Genomic DNA, 20,133 nt, shown 5'->3' on the forward strand with positions numbered 1-20,133 from the left:
AAACCATCCAGGGTGGGTTTTTCATGGAGGAAACAACAAATGACAGCAGGTGCATCTAGCTAGGGGCAATGGATGACACATCCTGCTAGACCGGAGTGCGCTTTCTGATCTAATCTAGATCACACTGACTTCTTTATTTTGTTGTATTTATAATTTAAGGGGGGAAAACACTACTGCTCTAGTTTATTCTACTGTCATTATGATACCTAATAATTAATAGGCCAGAGTGCAGTTACAAACTACATTGCAACTGCAGGCAGTGGACTTGCAGCAGAACATACCACAATACATGTACAGTACAATTCAAGATTGTGTATTGAACCACTATAGACCTCTATAATACCTTACGGCTGTGTAAATCACTACCAAATGAGACCCGTTTCTACAGGATATTGCACAGTGCGATTCACAAGAAAGGAGAGATTGTTTTATGCGTGTTTATATCCGGCACCCCCATGACCGTAAAATGGACCCTTCCAAGATACTTGGTCATGTGACTTTTTCCGTTTCGCCATTTTCCTCTTCTACACCGGTGCTCTTGGTAGCAGCTGCGTCGTCGCTCCTCTCAGTGTTTTAACCTGCCCAGAGTTGACCGTGGGATAGGAAAAAGAAGATATTTTAATTTGCACCTGTATTATCCCGAAAACGTGCGAGAATGTCTTCTGCTGAGAGCCCCGAGTACTCCCCTTTCTTCGCTGTGATGGGAGCCTCTGCGGCCATGGTCTTCAGTGGTAATTACACCGACCTCTCATGAATCATTTCAGGCCTTTACGTTAAGTTTTATGCCGAATTATGTCTCGATGCACATAACGTTAGGTTTGTTCGTTGTAATCGTTGAATGCTGTTATGAAACGACGTTAACGTTAGTCTTCGTGAAATGATGTGGCTGTTCGCTAAGCTAGCTGTCGACTGCGTTAGCTTAGGTAAGCTCGCTGTCACGGCTCACACACCTGACCGTGATGACAGGCGGGGGAAGGGATCCGGAGGTTTCAACCGACATCAAGCTGTTACTGACCTAACGTTAACGGCGCTACACGGCTAACATCTTATCTGCCTCCTGGCCGACAGGTTATATTACTGTACATCATGCGATTTCTATTTCTGCTACCACAGGGTGAGACAGCTAACGTTAGCAAGGTAGCTCACATATTGTGCTGCTGCTAATTCGTGACGCAAAGCCTGAGGTGATGGCAGATTGGAGGCGCTGCACCGGGCAGGCCTGTCTGTCTCTGCTCGGTTGGGTCCACAGCATGTTTTCACGCTGGTTTCCCATTGACTTGAATGGGATTCAAGGAAAGCCAGACCCGGGCCTAAACACTAGGGTGGGAAATGAACATCAGCCACAAGCCAAACGCTCCTGGCTGGTAAAATAGTGAAATGGCTGCAAATCTTCACATTACAGCACCTCCTTTTTATTATTCTGCTGGTGCTGAACAGTTGGTGTGTTAGCTTGTAACTGGTGAGTAACACCAATGTCACATTAAGGTTTCAGCAGTATCCATCAGTCTGAGTCTACCCCTTGGTAGTATCCCATCCTGGTTGATAGGCCTGCCTGTGCTCCAGCACATGGGTGTAGGATGGAGTTGCTCAAATAACAGAGATGGAGTAAAAGTTGCCACTTTCTCATTACTGGTAGGGTTTGCGAAAGGAGGTAGGAAAGCTGATCCCTAGTAAGCACTCGGAGGCAACTTAATCGTGGAGCTACCAGACCCAGCTGACTGTTCAGAGTTGTGCAGCCTGTGGCCCTCGGTCAGTGAACTCATAAACTAATCAGTCATTGTCCTGAGCAGGCCTGGGCTCTGTAGGTATCCAAGGGGCATTTGACCCTAAAATTATTAGCTTACTGTACAGTGTAGATCCCCTGGATTTCTTTCACACCTGGGGATCCTAAAAGATGCTTGAGAAGGTGACATATGGCCAATTAGCGCTGTGTGATAAACCACTGGTTTGTCTCTGTTCAATCAGTGGCTGTCAGGTGCACTGAACACTAAGGAGGGGCGTGGAAAAATTACTTTAAAGTTATTGTTTTGTTCCTGTTGAACAGGGTTGTGATCCAGGTTATAGACTTTGATCAATGTGAATAAAATAATAAAATGTCCTCCTTGTGTGCTCCGCCTCTAGATCTGCCAACTCCATAGACTCTCACACCTCAGCAACAGAAAGATTCAGGCGTCTGTGACACTCGTCAGGTTTTCAAGCAGTGTTATTTAGGGTCCTTTAAAATATTTAAGGTTTTTCCATACTATCAGATTTTTTGGGTTTATTTTTTTCCATATTCTATGCTAAGGGTGAAACATGAGAATAGGATGAAATTCGGTTTAATCATGGCTAGTGGTTTAATAACTCTGGCCTGGACATTTTGTCCTCATCCTAAATCCATATGGTTTCTATGACACACACATACAAGCGAACACACACATTTTAAACCCAAAAATCTGTGATTCTGTCTGATTTCTGCAAAATTGATAAAATAGGGCTCTACTGAACACTAAATGAAGAGAATCAAATAAAACGGGTGGATTAAAAATACAGCATTCAATTTCATTGACAATGCCTATAGAAAAAGTCAGTTTGGCTGTATTAATGCATTCAAAAAATACATTTACACTAGGCTACTTTATTCTTATCTGTAGGCTTCTATTATTTGAATGGGTTGTAAGAACTGATAGTGTGTCATGTGATGTGTTTCTGACCACAACACTCACACTTTTAGAGCCTTGATATTTTGGACCTGGCTATGGGACTGAGGCTTATACAGCAGGTCACCAAATAGAGCTGCAGAAAGCTCCTACCGAGTGGTAAGAAATGGTAAAGAGACAAATAGATCAGTAAGTAGAATTGGTCTACAGTTTTTAAGTCTTTTTACATTATCTGAATTACATGGTTGTGATTTGTACAGCCTATGTGTATTATGTTTTGGCTCGGGTTTTAAAGTGAATTGTACAGATACACAGGCCAGGCACTGGTGGCTAATAGTCCATGAACTGAGGGTGTGTGCGCACCTAAAAGTGAAAATGTTTAATCAATGTGAAATGTTGCTTTTAAAGCCCCTTTACCTAACGCTTGTGTGTCAAAGATGATCCTTCTAGGGACAGTAATATTTTACATTTATTGTTACTACATCTTTGATCTTTGCTCTTCTTACAAGGTTCCTTGTAATGCTGGAAACGAAGGAATTTAACTAAATTTTCCTCGGGTCTCAATCAGAGCATTGCTGAAATTCCTTAAATGTACAGCTTTTTTGTTAAATATCTTTTTGTGTTTCACACTTGTCTTTTACCTACAGCTTGAATTTTATGAAGTTCTGACCCAACCAGATTTGAATCCATATCCTGTCTGGCTTGAGTTAAAACTGAAGACTCTTTGCTTTGACAAATGTGGTTGTTAGGATTTGTTTGTATATGAAGAATTTCAACTGAATGAATGAAATGACAGGAAGTCTCTGCTCTCTTCTCCAGCATTAGGAGCAGCGTATGGAACAGCGAAGAGCGGCACGGGCATCGCTGCCATGTCTGTGATGCGGCCAGAGCTCATCATGAAGTCCATCATCCCCGTGGTCATGGCTGGTATCATCGCCATCTACGGGCTGGTGGTGGCTGTGCTGATAGCAAACAACATCTCCGAAAGAGTCACTCTTTACAAGTAAGGCTGAGTTTACAGTAGGCCTCTGATACAGCAGTTCATTAGAGCAACCTTTGCGAAAGCTCAACTTATTTGATGTAACTTGGCTGGGTGGTGTCTTTGTCACTCAGCAGAAATTGATTAATGGAATACCAATTGATTAGTGGAATACCAGCATCAAAGAATCTGCACATCACTTGATACCAGGCTCAAAAACAACATGACAAATGAAATGTAGCCGGCAGACTGAAATGCTGCAACACATCGCTTATTGACAACATTTTGAGCTGTTGAAGCTACTGTGAGTTTAACCTGACGAAGAGCCGGAGGGCTCGAAACATCAATTTCGGTGTGCAGGCTTTATTTCATTTTTAAAGTGAAGTGCCACTCAATCTCAGCATTTACATGTCGTCCTGCGCTCTGAGGCAGTTGAGTTCATATCAGGGAATATTCCCTGCAGCGACAAATGAGCGCAGACTGTCTGACTCTTAAACTGTCTCTGTAAAACAAATTGGTAAAAATGCTGAAGGTGACTGATAGAATCCAGGCTGGTTTTCTGGGGAGAGTGCATTTTCTGACTCAGAACTGATGGTGCTACCAAGAACTAGGCTACTAAGCTTATTATGTATCTTATTATTTGGGTGTAAAAGTTCGACCAGCCTGCATTTGGCAAAGTCAGTCTCCCATTCATTATCAAGTGAACAGCTTGAACACTGTGTGTCCTGAAGACAACACAGATAAGCCATAGTTTTGTGGTTTCCAATTTTAGGAGAATATTTATTCATATTGAACTGGAGTCAAACATATGAACATGAAACTTGTTAATTCTGAGTGGTATTCACTTTTAATCCAGACCTTGTTATTTTCCTGGGATTAATTCATATGGAATAACACATTGGTTTCATGTTCACAATATTAGGGCTGCAGCTAATGATTATTTTGTTATCAGTTCATCTGTTCATTATTTTACAAATTAATTGACTAAACCACAATTTTTCAATTAAACAATTTTGCTGCTGAACGTCTCATAACCAAACTACATTTCAGCATATTATAGATGGAGTCCATACCCAAATAATATGCTGCATTGAGGTTGTTGCTATCTACATTTAATAGTAATAAGATTTATTTATATTGCACTTATCTAAAAACAGATTTTACAAAGTGCTTTACAGGAAGACATAAAAACAAGAACAGTAAAATGCAAAATGAGGAGATAAAAATAAGAAGCACAAGCAAGAAAAAAAATTTACAAATACATTAAAAGAAGAATAAACTAAAATCAGATAAAAGAAAACATCAGAAACGGCAAGTTAGCAGGGTCGAAAACAATAGCATAAAAACAAGTCTATAAAAATGTTTTAAGAGGTGATTTTGAGAGAGAGATGATGCTGACTTGGCAAGTCTTAGTTCCTCAGGCCGTTCCAAAGTCTAGGAGCCCTGATGGTAAAAGCTCAGTCAGCTTTAGTCCTGAGCCAGGAGGCTCGGCCTGCGGTCTCAGGCTGCGCTCTGGCTTGTAGGGAACTACGAGGTCTGTAATGTAGCTACCAGTTACATTTCAGTGTAAAGACCCAACAGCTGTAGCACAGCTGTAATAACCAAAGACATGACTGCTAAGGTGGAGTGGGAAACACAAAGCAGCCACCTAAGAAATCAGAAAAGTTAGAAGATCAGTAAACAAATTATCTGAGAACAATAACTTGGCCATTGAGAAGTGGCAATTGCCAGGATTTCCTCGTTATGTAATGACTGTAAACTAGGTTGTCTTCTAAGCTAGAGGGTTGACATCAAAGTGCACAAACAGGATGTTTTTTTCAGGTGTACCTGCATGTCATTAACTCCTGGCGTCACATTTCAGCTCTGCACAGTAAACACAAAGCACCATGTTATTTCATGTCATAGTAACTGGTAAATTGTATTGCATAGTGATTAGTGAACATCGTGTGTGCCCTCCGCAGTGCTATAGTTCTGGGAATTAATTGGGTTAGGATTGCGCTTGCTTAAAGGAAACGTTTGTCCAAAACTGAAAATTCAGTTTTTATCACCTCACCCCCATGTCAGTCGAAACTCCAGTTTCTCCAGAGGTTTGTATGAAAACCAAACACACAGCAAGTCAGCCCTCATAGTTCCATCTCAGTCTTCTCCCAAACTATTTAGTTAACTGGCCCGTCTTTATACAGCTCTAAAAAATAAAAAAAGCATAAAATGTCCATCAAATTTTCTCTAAACAGCTCATGCAGCAGAATCAAAGCTTTTTGTAGCCAGACAACTGCGCTGTGGGTCAGAAGTCCAATATTTATCTCATTATCTCCTTTATTTTCCTCACTGACAATGCTGTCGCACACACCCTACAGCGCTCTGGCAAAAGACTACTTGCTACTGTAGGGTGTGGTGAGGAAATAAAGGAGATAATGAGGTAAATATTGGCCTTTTGGGCCCACAATCATTAGGCTACAGTGCTTTCTTTGAGCTGTTAACTTCAGTAATTTGGGAGAAGGCAGAGCTGGAACTATGGGGATGAACTCTCTGTGTTCAGTGGTCCTACGAACTTCAGTGGAGTTGGTGGCGAGTAGATGGACTGAATTTTAATTTTGGGGTGAACTGTTTCTGTAGTCTTTGCTGATACAGTATAGCCTGATTATAATGAATGTACGGCAAAATATCACAATTTGTAGCCTGTTATGTCTATTATGTGGTGACCAATCCGATTTTCTTGTCCTTTTTTCCAACAGGAGTTTCCTGCATCTTGGCGCCGGTCTGAGCGTGGGCCTGAGCGGCCTTGCAGCCGGTTTCGCCATCGGCATCGTGGGCGATGCCGGCGTGAGAGGCACGGCCCAGCAGCCCCGGCTCTTCGTGGGTATGATCCTGATCCTGATCTTCGCTGAGGTCTTGGGGCTTTACGGCCTCATCGTGGCTCTCATCCTGTCTACAAAATAAAAGTGTCTGCATCAACACCATCTCATTCATTCCACATCAAAGCAGCAAGAACAAATAGGAGACTTTCACCTAATTCCATAACACCCTGCGGGTCTGACAGGATGGGATGGCCATAATAGTATGTTGGCGGTCTGCTCGACGGCCCTGTCTTCAGTAGATGTGATCTTTCCATATTGTTTAAAGCCATCCAGTTGTGTCAGGTCCTGTGTATGCAGAACGGGCATGGGGAAGTGTTGGGGTTGTTTTGGGATGATGTGTGGACAGTCTCCCTGATTCTCGTCTGATCTTACCTGTACAGTGGTCCAGAGTCGTCTCCCCCCTCCCCCCTGTAAATGTAGTAACCCGTCCGTGCTGTGAGTGTGAGTATCAACGTTTACCCCTCTACCCGTTTCCCTCCTTGATTTTTGTTGGTCGTTTTTGGTTGTCATTCTCAGTGTCTGAGGAACTGACTGTTTGAAAGAATCATGCACATTTTCCTTTTTTTTTTTTTTTTTTTTAATTCATGTTCTTTTTTCGGGGACCATTTTCAAATCACAATGGTGAGGAACTGTCAAGACATAGCTATTTTTTTCGTTTTGTTATTTTTTCACTATTTATGAAAACTGAAGATTTTGACTTGTTAATGAAACTGTTTAAATGGAATAATGTTTATTGAATACCCTATATACATATACATATATAAATTATCTGTGTATAGTTAGATGAATTGCACTGTGGGTAATTGTTCTAAGTGCTTGGAATTCCTCTGGATGTAGTGTGGTTATTAATGGAGGATGTCCAGATGTTGACATAGGGTTAACTGCGTGCGTGCATGTGTGTGCGTGCGTGTGTGTATGACCTGAGTGTATAATGCGTGCAAGTGGATCTGTGTTTAATATGACATTCTCAAACACTAGTACCGTTTACCTGTAGTGCTGCTGTCTTGATTTTGTTTAAGGTGAGAGCTCACTGTTCAGCCATGCCTGTCAGATTTCCAAATAAATCTCAACCTCCTCCAGAATATCGTTGTCAAGCCTTTTATGTTGTCGGAGGACAGAGGAATCGCAGAGAAACTCATCTGGTTCTGATATTTATGGGGTGACTTGACTAGCAAAGCATTTGGTGTAAAAGGATATTATGGGAAATAGATGATGGCTTGTCAAAAGATTGCAGGGTTTTCTATGTAGAGCAGTTTCCTTATGTAAATTCAGCATTTCATGCTGTTCTGCCAGGCTTAGAATTTCTTCCTGCACTTAAGTCATTTATTATTTATTTTTTTTAAACTGACCTATGTGGCTCATTGGCAGATGGCTATCTCACTGCGCTGGCTGCTGTGACTGGCCCTGTGCTGATCATTATGTACGTTCACTTCACACCAGACGCAGCAACTCAGTGTTTCCCCCAGAATTCTGTCCTGGCAGCGTGGTGAAGCCTCTGAAACAGCTTTCAGAACATGGGACACTAAAACTCTCCATTGGAACCCAGGATAATGATGATAATATTCATGCGTACTCTGTAATGTGACATTTTGATCAGGTTCCATATCAATCCAGGTTGAGGGCTTCCCACAGACCAGTGTAGTATTGATCAATTATTCAATAAATATATAATGCAAACTGCATCATCTCAGGTGGATGACTGACTGGCCAAAATACTGATCATTGGCACACAAATTAAATAAAATACAGGAATGGGGAGGAAAAACCTAATTACACCTTGTGAATGAACTGAAAATGAGTATCTCAGACGATCCCCTGCAAACGGTATAGCGTACTTATTTTTTGTAATAAATTGGAATACAGGAATACAACCAGTAACACCTAAACACACCTCATGACACATTTGAGATTAAACCAAAAGAAAAAGTTTATTTTCTCTTTAAGTAACAGAACACAACCTGACGACGCAGCTGTCGTTCACTTGATGTCGCAGAGCAGGGCGACGCCACGCAAGATCCAGTGGTCCGGTGACTGGGCGGTCCGCATCACCACTCCTGTGATGTAATTCAGGTCCGTGCGCCTTGGTTTCTTGTAGATGGGGCAGATGTAGAGCTCAGGGTCCTTGGGGGCGGTGGAGTTGATGGCGAACATGTGGATGACGGGCAGGGGCGTGAACAGCACCTTGGGCGAGGACTCGATGAGACGACTGTTCCTCCTGTCCCAGCCGGCTCCGTCCAGGTACAGGCCGTAGACGAACACTCCCTCCTGTTGAGGTGCAGGCAGGGACAGAGAGAGGGGAAGCAGCTTTTAGTGCAGTTTTTTAAAAGAATAAACGTCATAACGGATAACGGATTCAGTGACTACATTTGAATTTAGCAATTTATGAATGAATTTAGGAATTCATGAATTCTGATTTATTATTGTTATTGCAAGTTGGTGTGTTGTCAGTATTTCCATGCTCCGTGACTCACTGGTGGGGAGGCTGTGATCTCCTCCCTGTTCTGCTTCAGGACATCGTTGTGTAGGGTGACGGTGTCCAGAGCCCAGCCTTTGTGTGCCCTTGTTACCTCTTGTCTCATAGCTGTCAAGAAACCTGCAAACGTTACCAAGGTTAGACAGTATTAAGATAAATTCATAGCAAATATGCAATTTCTTCTTTTCATAGTTTTGTTAATTGGACCTTTCAAGAGGCTTATGGCATTTCTTGTTTATTAATATACAGTCTAGAATGATGGAAATGGATAGAAAGACGAGTGAGACTTTGCAATAAAGGTTGTAAACTGGATTCAAACCCACAACACTGACAGTACATGGTATGTGTCTTGGCTCAACAAGCCACCGGGACGCCTGAAAAAGTCAACACTCCAAAACTTGTTACCCACCCTGAGGGTTGAAGAAGCCAGTCATCCAAAAGGTTTTGGGTCTTCCTTCAAACACCCAGCTGTGGAACTGTCTGTTCCTCTCCAGAAGCTCGGTGAACCAAAAGCCCAGGGTGGACGACTCCCAGGAGATCTTCTTCCACAGGTTTGGCACACGGGCGTCAAACATGTTGTCCAGGGCGTCACGGAGGTTCTGACAGGAAACTACAGTCAGTGGCTTGCCTGCATTTTCAACTCTCATGCTGCCCACCCAGCACTGCACAGTTACGGCTAAAATTATAATCTAAACTATTTTGTGGGATACTGTGATCACAATTATTAGTGATGATTCTTGGTCTTGATGTTTTCAGGCATAAAATTATTTTATTGCAGTTTTGTATTACATTCTAAATTAAACTAAATGTTTCAATTTTTCAAAAAGCCAATATTTTATGATTCTTAATTGTGGAAACTAAAATAGCAATATATGCTAGTGATGAAACTTGAAGAAAATGTATTATAATGTTGATAATCATTTTATAGTCATTTGCTGGTTACAGCTTCACAAATGCTAACATTTGCTTACTTTTCTCTGTTTCATATCATTATAAAATGAATACTTTGGGGGTTTTTTGGCTGCTGGTCAGACTAAGTAAGCAATTTTAAGAATCACTTTGGGCTCTGGTAACATGTGATGGGGCATTTGTCATTATTTTCATATGTTTTTGTCATTTTATAGACTAAAAGATTAATCAAAAAAATAATAGATGATTGTTAGTTGCAGCCGTACAATACACAATTAATTGCACAACCCTATGCCCACCAAAGTGTTAGAATTGAATTACAAACATGTAGTTTCTTGAAATTTCTTAACAGAGCTCAGTTGTGTAGCATAGCAGTGACTTTGTCCTCTGACCTCACTCATTATGATGGTACCATCGATGGCCAGCTTGAGATCGATGAGACTAGTGCGCACCACACCGATGATCCTTTGCATTCGATCCACCTCCTGACGTAGGAAGATGTTCATAGAGTTCAGAGCTCCCATCTTCACCAGCCTGGCTTTGACCTTTACACATCAAAGCTGAGTTTAGTTTTTATCCAGCATGACGGTTTGGTGACTAAAACCCTGACGATCAGACAAACTGACCTCATGAGGCACATAATTGGGAGGCAGTTTCCCCAGCATGTCCTCTGCCAGGTTGTAAACGATGGACTCCCGAGTCACTCCTGATCCCCCTCCGCTTTCCTTGGGCTGGATATTTGTGATTGTGTCTAGTACATCAGCAGATGTGTTTGTCTGGTACCTGGTCAACATTCAACGCCAAGCACAATGTTATCTTAATACTAATCATGCATTATATGTGCAGTAGCCATATCATAAACAGTGTTTTCATAATGTCTCCTTGTTCTTACGTGATATCAGCATTAGGATGCAGCCCAAAAGCCTGGGGTGTGTCCACAGCAGGCAAAGTCTGAATGTATTCCATGTACTGCTCCACTGTTTTGCACACTGGAATTTTATAGCCAGTGTAGTAGCAGAATGACGGCTCGAAGATCTTGTCACTGAACCAGACCTGTCATGAAATACATAAAAATAAACACCATGCACCCCATTCCCACAAGCATGTATTGCAGCCAACTGAATGAATAATGTGGGTTAAAGAGGAATAACACTCAGTATTAGGATTTAAATACAGGTAACTGGCAAAATAAAATAAAAAAGCAACATTGTGTCTTAGGGTGTTGGGTCACCATGAGCTGCCAGAACAGCTTCATCTGCACTTAGATTCTACAAGCATTTAGAACTCTATTGGTTTCAGTTTCTGGCTTAGGAACTGAATTTTTCATTTTAACAAATATTGATTAGACTGTAGGAATTCCACATTAAGTTGAGTATTATTTTCCCTTTAACCAGAATTGTTTTACAAACGGGAAAATTACTCGAGCAAAACAGTTGAGTAGGCGTTTGTCATAGTCATCGGTAACCCTTCCTCCGTACTGCACCTCGCCTAGCATGTAACGCACAGTTACCCACGATACACCCTGCGGGAAAAAACACATGGTGATCATTCAGTGGGATCAGTGAGCGAAGACAATGAGATGTCCCTAAAAGTTAGGCAGTTATTTGCTAATCCTCACCTTCTTGGGGCTGCAATCATCCAAGTGGTTCTCAACAAACTCGACACTTGCAGTGAAGTCAGCTGAGTTGAACTCATAAGGTATGTTCCAACCCAAAGGTCCAAATTTGCGCCGTTCCTTGAAAACAAAAATCAAATATTGCATCACTGCAGTGACCATCAATTAATGACAATAAAGAAAAGATGCAGAAGAAGTATAAGAAGAGGAAGAAAAGAAGATTACTTTATTGGTCAATTTACAGAAAGTAATCATAATTTGTTTTACAAAATATGCACACACACAGAATGTCCACTGGCCATTTCAGCTGTTTTGCAGAAGGGTGTGTTATCTGGACATACAAACTTCACTGGTGTTTTCCACTGACATGAGGGTGAGTAAATAATTAGTGAATTTTCATTTTGGGGTGAACAATTCCTTTAAGGGTTCAGACACTTCAGCAGTAATGGTGGGTATTGTACATGTAATAGCATGTCTCAGGTGCCACCTCACAGCTGGAGTACACCATAATCAATAACAGCAACAGTAAAGACATTGGTAGGTTGATCATCGAATATACATGTGCTTTTGTGATGATATGATGAAAATACGACCACCAGTGACACTGGGAGGGACCGGTACCTGCACAACAGTGTGGAGAAAGGCCACACTGTACAGCAAAGGCTTCCACATGGGCAGGTTGCTGACTTCCAGCTGCTTCTGAGAAATTCCTGCAAATGTGCGTTTCAGGCCAGCGCGCACTCCCTGGGGTGGATCATTGGTGAACTTGATAGAGGACTAGAGGTGAAAAGGCAAGCATTAGCTCTGAGCCCCCACATGTCCATAGATGGTGCTGAGAGCCCTGGTGTAGCACAACACTTTTAGAGGCTAGGTCAGGACACAAAGATGGGTTGTAATCAATCAAGTAGATCCCCAATTTAGACATTTAGTCATGCTGCCAAAGACTTCTCAAATCCATGCCCTTTGAGGTGAGACAAATAAAATACTGTTGGCCAGAAGGTTAGGTTTTCATTTGTTAGTTAAGCCTACAAAAATGTGGGGTCATGAGAAAAATTGTTGGGTAAAAGACTAAGGGAATCCTCAGAAAACTTTGTAAAGTTTCACCTGCAGAAGGGTGATGGAGAAGCGATCGTGCGGTTCGGTGGTGATCCACACCCTGAAACTCTCATGCATTGTCTCCACTGTAGAGATGGTTTCCAGCAATTCATCCATAAACTCCAGGCCCAGGTGGCAATTCTGCAGAAGGACCCAGCCTCCCTACACACATCCAGATAGAGAGGCCACAAATGGACCAAAATAGCAGTCAGCATTCAGTTTCATAGCATTCACTCATGCAATGTATTATTTAATCAGCTTAGAATTCATACCTGTGTCATTGATATTTGTATAAGCTTCCTTGCATGCACCTCTTGCCCCTGTCCCATGGATATAGCTCTGCATTCTATAATGCACAACAATATAGTGAGATTATGACATGATGCAGCATGAAACGGAAAGTTATGAGGGTGTAAGTTGAGTAGGGCAGTAGAGCTCACCAAGCCGAAGTTTCTTAGCAAGCGCATCAATCTGGTTGGTGGGATCTGAGCCCATAGACAGAAAGCAAATTAGCGGGGTGCGAGGGTCACTCTCCTCCCAGGTGCTCTCAAGGTTCAAGATGACTGGCTCAGCGAACCTCATGCCCATAGAGTCTCCCACATACTTTCTGGCCTGAGACAAGGTGCGGTCAGGGCACCACGACCTGACAAAGAAATACCTTGTGAGGATATTGCATATCTGTAAAAGATAAAAGTAACTTGACAAGCAGCAGGGCCCAACCTGATCAGCAAGAGTTTATGGAAGACATTGAGGGAGTCGTTGTAGCTATCTGGGATGACACCTTCCTCTGGGGCATCCATATCAAGCCACACTTTCCAGCCTTTCTCGTTTCTAGACACCTACAAAATGCAGAAACACTTTGTAATCACATGTGGATTTAGATATTATGGTCAAGGGAATTTTAACTCACCTGGGTCATGAGGTTATTGAACTGTGGCAATTTGCTGAGTTCCACCAGGTTTAGCCATATCATATCCAGTATCCAACGAAATGGCTTTGAGGGGCAGGTCTTCAGGTCAAGAGCTGCACCACCTATATGCAAAGAAGTATTACGCTAGAAGGCACCATAACACAGAGGCATATTAAGTATTCCTGGCAGTGATGATAATCTTACCTTTAATGAGAATCTGAAATTCATTATGCTCTATTTTGTTCTTCTGTAAATCAATCTTGAGGGCCAACAAGAGTGTGAAGATGAACTTGTGGCTTTCATACAGGCCTCTGACTGTGTACCTGAACACCTCATAGGTCAGATAATCAATGATATTGGCAATTCGCTTCTGAGTCAGATGAGACTTCTCGGACCTGCAAAGCAAAAGCATACCGAAGATAGTAATTGGAGAAAACTCAGAGAAGACTCAGAACCTTGATATCCTGTCAGCAGCCAGAATTTGTGCCAGCCCCAGGTGCTCCATGCAGGTTAAAACAAGCACTAAGAATCATTTACAAATAGTATTTGACCAAGGTTTGGCAAGATCATACTTTGCCATGGACAAGTCGAAGATTTTGAGGAACTGAGTCAGGGAGGTCTGGTACATGACGTTGACCATGCTCATCTCTGTGATGAGGAAGTAAAGGATGCTGCCTCGGGAGGCGGCGGGACGGTATTCCTCCTGAGCCGTGTTGATCTTCACCTCTGTCTCTGCTGCAACACTGAGCTTCGCACTAACTTCAGCTGCAGTCTGCTTAGTGGTACTCAGAATGCCAATCATGGACTCATCATCTACCAAGGAACCTTAAATGACACATACATACATTACACACATATCCACACATATCCACACAGATACATTCTTATTATAGCAATATCACTTCCTTACAGGTAGAGTATTCCAGCAAAATGGCATACTATATTTATTAATACCTTTACAGAAGGCTCAAGTTTCTATTTGTTTATAACAATCACTGCTATACCTTTTGTGGTGCTGAGCTTGTATAGCAAGTTGTCCTCCAACTCCTTCATTTTCCTCTTATTGGCAGTCACGTCCTCCATTAGCTTCAATCTCTCTGCCTCTAGTTCCTGTTAGAAGTATTGGAATAAGTATGCCACAAGTCATCAATGTAAATAAAATCTGAGGAAAATCTGTTTGTAAAACCTGCGTGGAAAGTGAACACTGACATATTTCTCTCTGAGGATGACTCTGCCTAGTAGCTGGTTCTCCAGACCCTTCATGGTCACAGTGAAGTCAATGATGGAGGTCTTGGCGCTGACTTCTGGGGTGTATGCTGGATTAGGCAGCTTAGTGGTTATATAGAGCTGGAAGCCTTCCATCACATTTGTCTCTTTGTCTCCAACTTTCACCTAAGCCAGTCATTGCCAGGAGTTTAAACAAAGGCTTAATTTCACAACTCTTTTATTCATTAGGTTAAAGTGGATCTGACAACTGGATCACCTTGAAACTGGAACCGGATTTGATGAAGTTCTTCTCAAGCACATTGTCCAGGGCCGGGTCCAGCTCCTCATGTACATCCTCAATAAGCAGCGGGCGTCCCAGGGAGAGACTGTCCTCCAGGTGAGTGCGAAAGAACTTATGATTGAGTGATGTGACCTAAGAGAGGGATCACATATTACGTCCATAGTATTTGTTACCAAAACAATTGATTTGTGGGAAAAATCACATTATTTCACTGCATTTCATTAGGGTGGCGTACTTGGAGTGCATTGTCTTTTTCTTTTTCCTTAATCCAAGACTTTCCTTGAGTCTGGGGGTCGATAAGGAGGGGAAATCTTGTAGCTTTTGTGACGATGATGCCATTCTGCACTGACAAGTCATCTCCTGGCAGTCCTTGCAGGTTCCACTCACTTATCTTAAACAGAGAAAAAGTGGTGTGAGTGTATTGTTTCAAGACATGCATAGCATCAAGTAGGAAGTACGTATTTGGGCTGAGTTCTGGTTTGTGTTGTTCTTACAGTGGGAGGGTCCACTAGTGCTGAAATGAGGTTGAGGTTTTGTGTGAAAGGGATTTTGTGTCTGTGGAGTTCTGCCTCCCAGATGTCTTTCAGCAACATGTTACGGAAACTCTGGTTAAAGGGCCCACAGTAAGACAGGAAGCCAGTGAGCTGAAGAACATCCCCCACAAGTCTGCCAAGGAGAAGAGTACCAATTCATAGTCTCATTTAGAGGCCTTCAGGATCAACAAATTGCACCAAAGTCTCCCCTGAAATAGCCAGGCATAATGATATTGGCAATTGTCAAAAGAAGAATGATAAATATCCTTGTTTGTCCATTTGTTAGGTGAACTGCCTTCACTCTCTTCCCTTGGTGACGGTCAAGAGTTCCCCCACCTTCTAAATCCCAATTTAACAGAATGTCATCTATATTTCAATTTAGAGCTTTCTTTGTAACTTGCCTGTTGATCTCTGATTTAAATTCTTTGCTCTGCTCTATCCAGCGAACCTTCTCTCCACTAAGTCCATCAATAAGTGCAGATGCGGCCTGCATTTTATTCCTACACATCTCAGCATCGTCCACCAAGTCCTGAAAAATAATATCTTGTGATCCACAAAGCCATTTCCATTTCTAGCCTCATGTTAATACAATATAAAATAATTAACTCTTTTGTAAGGGTGAAACACACCTGTTTCTCTTTCATGGCAGCATCAAATTTAGCCTTGACTTTGTCAAACTCTGCTTGCTTCTCATCCAGCTGACCTTGTGCCGTGGCTAGCTCAGCATTAGCCACTGTTAGTCTGCCCTCCTGAATGACCAGGTTAGCCTGGCCGCATACAAGGGACATCACAGTTCACAAAACCACATACTGACACAACATAAATCAGACAAATGATAGCAGTATCCTTACAGGAGCCATGCACATTGTTATTATTTTTTATGTGTGTTGTGCATTGTACCGTCAGTTACAGCAGTCAGTAAGTCATGTGGCATCGGGGTGGTAGTGGTGGAATATCAGTATTAATACGACATATTTTATCAATTTAAAATCTGGTACTACTTACTGCAGTAGACTATAAATACATACATACACATATCCCAACAGGACTTACAGACTCCTATAACTTAAAGGAAAAATCCACTGAGGATTTCTACAGTTATTGGCAATATAGGCCTACCTTGCATTTTGTTGTTTGGTGGTGTATTTTTTGTAACTCACCAAATGTAGATATTTCTAGTGTAGCTACAATGGAGTTTGTTAGCAGAACATTTTTCAACTATCTAAAACACTAAAAGTAAAGGTCAGGTTTTGTTGTCAGCCCTTCAGAATCAATGAGCAAAGGCTCCTTTCTATGCTTACCATTTACATACAGGAAGAAATCCATCATAGCAATGACAGAGATACCAATTTCTCCACTGACAGTAGCCTCAATGGACTATAATGTAATGCAGCCACATTTTGAATACAGGGCTCAACTCTCACTCTTTCACAACTGGAAAAACTCTCACTCTCTTGCTCTTACTATGCTATCGCTATCGCTCTCTCCACCTATACATAGAACCACAGCTGAATGCAACAAGTTCACGTCTGTTCAAAAGGGAAATGTAGGGAATCGCTAACTGAAGTAGAAGTAGATGAGGCAGGTTGAGGTAAAGTGGGTACACCAAAAAAGTTAATTACAACACTTAATCACAAAATAACTCCTGGAATGCATTAAGTCTTACAGTGGATTTTTCCTTTAACAGATTTCATAACAGTGTTTTGTAACTTGCAAATGCATAATAAAGGGTTAAATGCACCTCTAGAAGCTCTACTTGGCTGTCATGATGAACTTTACCTTGAGTGGCAGCACTTCTTTGTTAATGCCAAAGAATGTGGCCATAGCCTGGGTCCAGGACAGCAGACCAGCTACGTTACCACACACTTTCTTTGCATTTTCCAGTGTGTAATCCTCCATGCTGAAGTAGGGCTGCAGCAGTTCTACCATTTCCTCATTGATCGAGTCCTTAGGGAACTGCTGGAGGGAGGTCATGAAACCACTGCCACTCATAAGCTAAAGTATAGAGGAAGGAAGGGAGCAAGTCAGTAACTTCACAGTGACCAATTAAGAAATGCAGTCAAGTGGAAGAAGTATGAAGGTATTATTGTAGCAATACACCTGAGAACTTGCATGTTGCAGGTCTGCAAATCACTTGCAACAATTCACCTATTACACTACTTAAGAAAAAAAAGAAGATTGCAGCTTCTATTTCATTGATTCAAATATTGACTTGCAGATTTGTAAATCCTTTCTCTGAATTCAAATTTAGGACACAGGTATGTGAATATTTTTTGTGAGTGTAAACTCCAACATGCAGGTTCTCATGTATTTTGCCACAATAATACCTTGATAAAGAAGGCATGTTTCTTTGTTACCTTCAGTGCCTCTCCCCATGATGGCTTATGACAGTGCCGTTCTGGATCCATAGTGATGGTGTCCAACTTCTTCTGGAATAACAGCAGGCTGCAGTCCATAATCCTCATGATCAGATGTGGAGGCTTAGCCAGTTTTCTTACAGTGGCAATGTCAGCAGGCTTGATGGTCTGTGGAATTGTAAAGAATGGATGTGTCATCCTACAGTATAAATACCCAAATATGTTCATCAGAAAACGGTCATGCAGGACTCACATTCAATGCAGCCTCAGCCTCCTCTAACGCTGGCTTGGCAGCCTTCAGTTTGACCTCTGCAATGGCTTTCTCCTTCTCAATCCCCTCCACAATTTTCAGGGCTTTATCCTTCACAATCTGGACCTCATTCTTTACAATGGTAGCAGCATCAGCACTGACTGTCACCTCTGCCAGCACCTGTGTGATTGCAACAAGAAGCAATGTCACACCTTGTGATATGAATTTAAAGCTGGATAGAGCTGTTTCCAGAATTTGGTGGCAATTAAGGCAACTTTGTAGAAGAAATAATTTTAAAAAAAAAGTTGCTGTTGCAAGGTTGGCCTGATGGTGGCGTTATTGAGTGTGACCAAATGTGGTCTGTCACAATCCTGGGTCCATCCCAAACATGCACCTGAAGTTTAGTTGCTCTAGCATCAAGCGTTTAGGAATTATTGAATATTTTCGGCATCAGCTTCATATGTGCACCCATAGAGATATAACAGTGTTATATCTCTATGTGTGCACCACTGTCAAATGGTTTGGATTTTCAAAACTCTGGATAATAGTCATAATCTAGGAAGTCCATATGCTGTACGGTTCAAGAGTTACTGGCCAAAATGTAAAGTTGCTTGTTATAGCGCCACCATCTGGCCGATCAGTGTCATTTTTGTTGCCTGAGTAGTGGGGGAGATTTGAAACCTATCCACAAAATTGGTTGCTCTAGGACTTACAGTCTCTGAGGTACAGATAGTTTTAGGGCAGAAAAAGATGAGGATGAAGAGGAAGAAGCAGAAGAAACAGATTAAACAGAAGGTTTAGCCATATGGGCTTGAACCCCATTATATATACATTACATATATATATATATATATAATACATTATATTTACCTTGTCGGCTTTGATAGAAGCTACAGCCAGCTCTTTCTCCTTCACTACCAGATCTTTGGACAGCTGAGCCACAGACTCACTAGCCTCCATCAGTTTGGACAACCCTGGAATTCAGTAACAACTTTTTCAACCCATGCCCTGAGCAGACCTCACAAAGTTGCCCCAAGTATTTCATTGTTACTGCAGGAGTGTTCCTTGTAGCCATTCTACCAAATTCCCTTACCAACATTCATGCGCTCTGCTAGCGTGTTGATGTAGTTGTACTTTTCAGTGTACAGTGTTTTATATCCATTTATAAAAGAGAGGTAGGATTTAGGGGTAACATGAGTTCTTCTTCGGAACCTAAGGGAGAAAGTAGCACACATGCAAAGTTTTCATGAATGCAGGAACAACAAACTTGTTTCTTGAATTAGAAACTACAGAAGAGCTAGACCTAACTACAGTGTGAAGCTAGATGAGGCTTGCATGTTGTACCTTTCAAAGTAGCTCTCACAGGTCTCAGATACTTTGTCATGGTATGTTCCCATGGTAGTCACCACAGCAGCCTTCACATCAGCAGAGCAGGCCATGTGAAACTCTGACAGGAAATAGTTGGACACAGCCACCAGAGCCTCATTGGGCCAAGGGGTGAACCAGTCCATGGTGCAGCCTGAAATTAACCCCGGGAACTTCAGGGATCGGGAGCGGAACTTCTCACCCACCTGTCAGTGAGAGTAGATACAATTTAATTCAATTCAAAATATGTATTTACACAAGGGTAGCCTTGTGAGAGCATGTGCTCTTTTACAGTTCCATGCTTTTTAAAATGAGCATTACAGCATAATGGAACAGAACAAATAAAATAGTTAAACATTAAATATTGACACAATGAGACAATACAGAATAAAATATACAATAAAGAAATATAAGAAATTTACCAAAAAAAAAAAAAAGATCAAACAAATTTTCATGAACCATGGATCAAAACTGGGGTGGCAATGAGTGAATCTGATTGTTATCTGTAATTTGTTCCATTTAAAAAAATGCATAAATCCAGGTATACAAGGATACAAAATTTTTGAAAGCTCACAACCTTTGGTCTATTGCTTTTGGGTGAGAGACATAGAGACAGTTTTTATCAGTCGGTTTTTAACAGTCA

General features: G+C 41.7%; 2 protein-coding genes across 2 annotated transcripts in view; one reads left to right on the plus strand and one right to left on the minus strand.

Annotated features, from left to right (window-relative positions):
* The first annotated feature begins 527 nt into the window (after nt 1-527).
* Nucleotides 528-7,558, plus strand: atp6v0ca (ATPase H+ transporting V0 subunit ca). The gene is made up of 3 exons (XM_071911923.1): nt 528-731; nt 3,459-3,642; nt 6,354-7,558. Exons 1-3 carry the CDS (start codon nt 656-658, stop codon nt 6,556-6,558), a joined length of 465 nt encoding a protein of 154 aa, XP_071768024.1. The 5' UTR covers nt 528-655; the 3' UTR covers nt 6,559-7,558.
* An 895-nt stretch (nt 7,559-8,453) lies between these two features.
* LOC139921647 (dynein axonemal heavy chain 8-like) overlaps nt 8,454-20,133 on the minus strand; it is a 42,760-nt gene continuing 31,080 nt past the window's right edge. The window contains exons 62-90 of the mRNA XM_071911936.2: nt 19,470-19,696; nt 19,219-19,337; nt 18,996-19,099; nt 18,129-18,305; nt 17,876-18,043; nt 17,298-17,513; nt 16,148-16,285; nt 15,920-16,047; nt 15,480-15,651; nt 15,221-15,376; nt 14,962-15,117; nt 14,688-14,870; nt 14,483-14,588; nt 14,051-14,303; nt 13,683-13,873; nt 13,479-13,600; nt 13,289-13,407; nt 13,009-13,211; nt 12,841-12,914; nt 12,578-12,730; nt 12,095-12,250; nt 11,477-11,593; nt 11,279-11,380; nt 10,751-10,911; nt 10,485-10,641; nt 10,251-10,403; nt 9,359-9,548; nt 8,948-9,069; nt 8,454-8,741 (exon numbers count right to left, since the gene is read on the minus strand). Coding sequence (XP_071768037.1) covers nt 8,454-8,741; nt 8,948-9,069; nt 9,359-9,548; nt 10,251-10,403; nt 10,485-10,641; nt 10,751-10,911; nt 11,279-11,380; nt 11,477-11,593; nt 12,095-12,250; nt 12,578-12,730; nt 12,841-12,914; nt 13,009-13,211; nt 13,289-13,407; nt 13,479-13,600; nt 13,683-13,873; nt 14,051-14,303; nt 14,483-14,588; nt 14,688-14,870; nt 14,962-15,117; nt 15,221-15,376; nt 15,480-15,651; nt 15,920-16,047; nt 16,148-16,285; nt 17,298-17,513; nt 17,876-18,043; nt 18,129-18,305; nt 18,996-19,099; nt 19,219-19,337; nt 19,470-19,696 — 4,611 coding nt within the window. The remainder of the gene's footprint in view (nt 8,742-8,947; nt 9,070-9,358; nt 9,549-10,250; nt 10,404-10,484; nt 10,642-10,750; nt 10,912-11,278; nt 11,381-11,476; nt 11,594-12,094; nt 12,251-12,577; nt 12,731-12,840; nt 12,915-13,008; nt 13,212-13,288; nt 13,408-13,478; nt 13,601-13,682; nt 13,874-14,050; nt 14,304-14,482; nt 14,589-14,687; nt 14,871-14,961; nt 15,118-15,220; nt 15,377-15,479; nt 15,652-15,919; nt 16,048-16,147; nt 16,286-17,297; nt 17,514-17,875; nt 18,044-18,128; nt 18,306-18,995; nt 19,100-19,218; nt 19,338-19,469; nt 19,697-20,133) is intronic.

Source organism: Centroberyx gerrardi, chromosome 7 (genome assembly GCF_048128805.1).
Source record: "Centroberyx gerrardi isolate f3 chromosome 7, fCenGer3.hap1.cur.20231027, whole genome shotgun sequence".
Classification (NCBI taxonomy): domain Eukaryota; kingdom Metazoa; phylum Chordata; class Actinopteri; order Beryciformes; family Berycidae; genus Centroberyx; species Centroberyx gerrardi.

Coding starts and splice junctions, on each gene's coding strand:
- atp6v0ca (XM_071911923.1), top strand. CDS start 656: ATGTCTTCTGCTGAGAGCCCCGAGTACTCCCCTTTCTTCGCTGTGATG. Junction 732..3,458: donor TGCGGCCATGGTCTTCAGTG/GTAATTACACCG, acceptor TCTCTTCTCCAG/CATTAGGAGCAGCGTATGGA. Junction 3,643..6,353: donor GAAAGAGTCACTCTTTACAA/GTAAGGCTGAGT, acceptor TTTTTCCAACAG/GAGTTTCCTGCATCTTGGCG.